At 55.9% G+C, this 5205-nt stretch overlaps 1 protein-coding gene across 1 annotated transcript; it reads left to right on the top strand.

Moving 5' to 3' along the window:
• The first annotated feature begins 180 nt into the window (after positions 1–180).
• NCDN (neurochondrin) lies at positions 181–4098 on the top strand. The gene is made up of 6 exons (XM_068417786.1): positions 181–314; positions 843–1829; positions 2050–2276; positions 2450–2674; positions 2891–3033; positions 3364–4098. Exons 1-6 carry the CDS (start codon positions 213–215, stop codon positions 3798–3800), a joined length of 2121 nt encoding a protein of 706 aa, XP_068273887.1. The 5' UTR covers positions 181–212; the 3' UTR covers positions 3801–4098.
• Positions 4099–5205: the final 1107 nt, after the last annotated feature.

The raw sequence follows: 5205 nt of genomic DNA, 5'->3' as shown, positions 1-5205 counted from the left end.
CTCCCGCAGCCAGCGGGCCGGGAGGCCGCGCAGCCACAGGTGATTTGCCCACAGGCCGCGCGGAGGCGGTGGCTTGGGGACTGCCCAACAAGGCGGCAGGCGGTTGGCCGGCGGCGCGGGGGCGGCGCGCGGATTGGCTGAGAGGCGGCGCCGGGCCGCGGGCGGCGAGGGAAGGGCGGAGGGACGGCGTGTGCCCGCCGAGGGGACCGGCCATGGCCGCGGGCTCCGGGGACGGGCGCTCGGCGCTGAAGCGGTGCCTCGGTGTGCTCCGAGACGCGAGGAACGACAGCGAGCAGTTCGCAGCGCTGCTCCTGGTAAGGGACCGGGTTCGCCTCGGGAACGGGCAGGGGGAGGCGAAACCCTGGGCGTGGAGTGGCAGGACGAGGGGGAACGGTTTTGAACTGAAAAAGGGGAGATTTAGATTAGATATCAGGAAGAAATTCTTTACCGTGAGGGTGGTAAGACCCTGGCCCAGGTTGCCCAGAGAAGCTGTGGCTGCCTCCTCCCTGGCAGTGTTCAAGGCCAGGTTGGATGGGGCTTGGAGCAACCTGGTCTGGTGGAAGGTGTCCCTGCCCGTGGCAGGGGGTTGGAACTGGATGATCTTTGAGGTCCCTTCCAACCCAAACCAGTCTGTGATTCTGTGATTCAGTGCTGCCACAGCTCTTGAAGCACTCTGGTGAAGCTCTGGATTAGCGCCTAGACCAAGCACCCAGCTCAGTGGTTAAGGGCTCACTTCTCCGTACTCATGACAGCTGTTTAGGCTTCTGCTTTTCCTGTTCAATCCTGTAAATTTAGCAAAGCCTCTTGCTGTGCTGCGCACTCACGTCTGGTTTGCCTTACAGGTGACCAAAGCGGTCAGAGCTGGAGAAGTAGATGCCAAGACCCGTCGCCAGATCTTTGATGCAATTGGATTCACGTTTCCCAATCGCCTGCTGACCTCCAGGCAGCCCCCAGCAGGCTGCCCCGAACACACCTTCCAGGCACTGGGCATTACTCTGTTGGCGTGTTTCTGCACCGATCCAGAGTTAGCTGGTCACTCCCAGATCCTGAACAAAATCCCAACCTTCAATGACGTCCTGGTTTCCCCCTGCAATCCGGACAGCACGTCCATGGTTGATGATGTGTACCAGTGCCTGAGTGCTATCATGGCCACTGCCAGGGGCCCCAGAGAGTTGGTGACCAAAGGGACAGTGTCTGCCCTGTGCCAGGCCTATGTGAATTGCAGTTATGGCTCTGACCGTGCCCTGACGCTGCTCTTGGGGCTGTTGACTGTAGCAGAGGCAAAGTGCTGGCAGAGAGACACTCCACACCTCCTGGCCGTGCTGAGCAAGCTCTCCAACGATTTTCTCAGGACTGAAGACATGGCCAAATTTGAGCTGTGTGAGGTTCTGCCTCACTTCATCCCCCTGTCACCGCCGCTCACACAGGACTCACAGGGCTGCGAGTGCCTCCATAGACTTTACAAAGGGCTGGCTAACATCTTGGGCAGTAAACTCAGCCAGTCGCAGCGGGACCCTGCTCTGAAGCTTGCTGCCTGCCTCATGCAGGCCTGTGGGTCAGAGTGGATCCCAGCAGGGAGTGCTGGAAGCAAATTCCTGGCGTTGCTGGTGAACTTGGCTTGTGTGGAGGTCCGCCTGACCCTGGAGGAGCCAGGTCCCTTGGAGGTGGAGGGGAAAAAAGAAGTGGTAACAGCCTGCTATGTCCTTATTGAGATGGGGATCCAGGAGTGCCTAAGAGAAGAGAAACCTCTGCTGGAAGAGGGGCAGAAAATGCAGCTCATGAGGATCATGGAGGAGGCATTTGGAGCTGTAATATTCTACCTGAGACAGGTAATGCAGGGCCTTCAAGCACAGAGCACATTGTTGTTGGGGGTTTCTCTCGGATGCTTTGACAGCTGTTCACTGGGACGCTCAGTGGGTGCTCAGCAGCTCATGGTTGGAGCTGCACAGAGCAAAATTGCATCTTGGCCCACTGTGGAGTTCATACCTGCGGTAGCTTAGCAGAACAGCAGCCCTAACGTGTCATCTGTCTGCTTTCCTCTTCGTGCAGGTTAAACAGGAGGAGCTACAAGATCCTTTCATATTTGCTTCTGTTCGAATCCTTGGCGCCTGGATGGCAGAGGAGACATCCTCCCTGAAGCAGGAAATCTGTGAGCTCCTGCCTTTCCTTGTTCATTATGCCAAGAAGCTTTTCAAAGAGGGCAGCCTAGCTGCGAGTCTTCCCCAGCCGGAGCTGGCCAGCACCGAGGGCTCTGGCTTACCCCAGGATGCTCTGAGGTGTGTATTTTAAGCACAGAGTTGATGCGTTTTAGCACAAACCTTCTCAAATCTTCTTGTATTTCCCCTTCTCCCCACAGTGCCAATTCCATGGCTTTTCTTTCCCCTAGGTGGATGTAAATACAGGGCTTAAACCCATTCTGTCTTGTGCTTCCAATTCTTTCCCCTTCCAGATTTCTGCTACCTGGCTTTTGCCATTTAACAGCAGAGGACAGGCCCAGGGACATCCTCATCTCAGAAGGGGCACCAGCACTGCTGTGTGAGTACTTCCTACGGCAGTGGGAGGTGCTGACCTCCCAGCCCGGGTCCCTGGCTCCACTGGCAAGCGCTGAAATGAGTCTGCAGACTGCATGTGGGATCTTCCTTAACCTGGTTGTGACTGCGCCGCACCTCGTCAGGTAACAGCCCCAGGAGCTTGCTTTGAGATTGTCAGTGGGAAGAAGGAGAGTGCGTTGTGAAATGAGCTTGGCAGGATCTTTTAAGACACTGTGCTGAAAAATGGACGTCCCTTTTTCAACACCAATTACTTTTATGGTGCTGCATTTAACCTTGACATTTTCAGGTGCTTCTGGCTCTGCTCAGGAGTTGTGTCTCAGGGTTTGCTTTCTCTCTAGGCAAGACAAAACCTTTTCCTCCTTGATGGACATGTTGCTGAAGTCTCTTCCGCTGCTGCTGCCCCAGAAAGATCACCTGGTTTTAGCAGCCAATGTTGCCACTCTGGGCCTGATGATGGCCAGGATCCTTGCAAGTTCAGCGGGTAAGAAGAGTTCCCACTGGCAAAGCTGCACGTTGCTCTGCGTGGGCAGAGACCAGGTCTGAGTGGTTGGGCTGGAGAGAGTAAATACAAGGGAAACAGGTCTGGTTTCAGACGGGCTTTGTGTCATTGGAAGCGATAAAACCAAAATCCAGAGGAGCAAGGAAGATGCAGAAAATTCAGCGGGCCGATGGGTTGGGATTGAGAGCTTTTAGGGCAGGAGGGTGGTATTCTGCTCTCCCCGAAAGCCCTGCTGCAGACAGACCCACCAAAGGGTCCCTCCTTTGGCCAAGCAAGCTCTGTATAGAGTTATTAATTTCCTTTTTCTTCCAGTTCTTCAGGGGACCCAGTCTGCCAAGGAGTTTTTCGGAGCCGCTGTTCTCTTTCTGTCACAGGCCCACACGGCCCAAGCAGAGCCCGGTAGTGACAGTTTGGCTGCAGCCGTGTCGCCTGCCTACGCGGGTGCCTGGGCTGACGTCGGTGAGCTCTGGTTCCTGGGGATGCAGGCCCTGGCCAGCTGCGTGCCGCTCTTCCCCTGCCTGCCCCAAGCCGTCCTCCAGGCGCGGTGGCTGGAAAGCCTCTCGGAGCTCCTGACCCGCGTCGCTCCAGCCTCGGTGGATTTTGAGCTCGTCGCTGCTTTCCAGGGCGTGTTGGTAGAGCTGGCCAGAGCCAGCAAGCCGTGCAGGGACGTGATCCTGTCACACCGCGGGGCAGAGTGGGCCAACCTGTACGGGATGGCAGCTTTGGAACAGTGTCTGTCTGAGCAGTGAAGAGCCAGCAGCACCCTGGTGCGGGAAATGGAGCCAGACACCTGTGTGAGATCTGTTCAGCATTTCTCCCGCACCCTTTGGTGCCGGATGGGGACAAAAACATATAAATGACCAAACTATAAAACTGGGATGATGCAGCAGAGCTCAGCGGGGTTTGCACTGTCCACAACGTGATGTGCAGAACCGCTGCTGCCTCAGAACATTTCACCATGCACCTGCTTGACCTTCTGTCAGTATTTCTTTTCAAAACCAGCTGGTTTTATTATTAAAGATGTTTTCTGTTGCTTCGTTTTTCAAACTGCTGCAGTGTTGGGATTTATTTCTGCCCAGGGCCCTGGGAGGCTGCCTGCTATTCCCGTTAACATGCTCTCCCAATTCTCTCACAGTAAGCCTCTCAGGATGTCACCTTATTTTGTGTCAGAGGCCTGCACATGTTAGGAAGGAAGCTTGGCATTACACGTAGAAGGCTGCAAAGGGCAGGAACAGAAAAGCTTTAGAATTTACTGATAGCAGTGAGAATAACCCTGCAACTTGGCACAGACCTGTCCCCTTCTGGGGTGAAGTTGTACCCAGGCCCTTTTGCCGTGCTGTGGGATAACCCCCCAGCTCATATCCATGACTGGTACCATCATCCCAAAGTCACTCCTAGAAAGCCTTCACAGCACCACTTGCTGTTGCCTGTTTTGCCCTGTCAAACCCCTGCACAAAGCATGGCTGCGGGGATTTGTATCTGCTCAGGCTCCCTTGCTGCAGGGATGGGATGTACAGGGGGGAGTTCTCCACTCCTGCAGGGTGAGGGGTTCAACCTGCAGAGGTCTGGGCTCTCTTTAGAGCCTTCGGGTACAGCTTGTGAAAGCAGAAATGTGTGAATTACACCTCGCTGACTCCCTGCAGGCGGGGGAGTAGTTTGGGGGGAGTAAATCCCTTGCACCACTGGCTTTGCAGCCTGGGCTGCCAGCTCTGGGGTACCCTGTGAGTCAGCGTCAGAACTGGCAGGAGGAGCAGCCGGGACGCGGTGGCACTTCGGAGCAGAGCTGCCGGCCCGGGCTGCTGCCGGCTCCGGGAGCTTTTCCACCAGGTGTCAGTCGAGGAGCTGCTTTGGGAGCAGCAGCCTCGCCGGGACCGGCCCCCTGCCACGCCAGGGCACCCACCCCGGCTGCCCTCCAGGCTCACGCTGTGGGGGCCTCTGATTGAGAGAAAAATCAAGCGAGGAGCTGTCTCAAAAGGAAGCCTGAGTCTGGGGGTGTTCCTGCTTTATACCATACTCTTAGCTCACCGTTTTACAGAAGCAAATGCCTTACACAACCCGAGAGGAGGCGCCTGCGCTTGCTCAGGGAAAGTATCTTTCTGATCTTTCCAGCTCAGCCCTGAAAAGTTAATGCAAGTTGGAACAAAGGCCGGTGCT

This window comes from Nyctibius grandis, chromosome 24, assembly GCF_013368605.1.
Source record: "Nyctibius grandis isolate bNycGra1 chromosome 24, bNycGra1.pri, whole genome shotgun sequence".
NCBI classification, from domain to species: domain Eukaryota; kingdom Metazoa; phylum Chordata; class Aves; order Nyctibiiformes; family Nyctibiidae; genus Nyctibius; species Nyctibius grandis.
Note: the sequence above shows the minus strand (reverse complement) of the source record. Positions and strands in the feature narration are given on the sequence as shown.

Coding starts and splice junctions, on each gene's coding strand:
- NCDN (XM_068417786.1), top strand. CDS start 213: ATGGCCGCGGGCTCCGGGGACGGGCGCTCGGCGCTGAAGCGGTGCCTC. Junction 1,830..2,049: donor TAATATTCTACCTGAGACAG/GTAATGCAGGGC, acceptor CTCTTCGTGCAG/GTTAAACAGGAGGAGCTACA. Junction 2,277..2,449: donor TTACCCCAGGATGCTCTGAG/GTGTGTATTTTA, acceptor TTCCCCTTCCAG/ATTTCTGCTACCTGGCTTTT.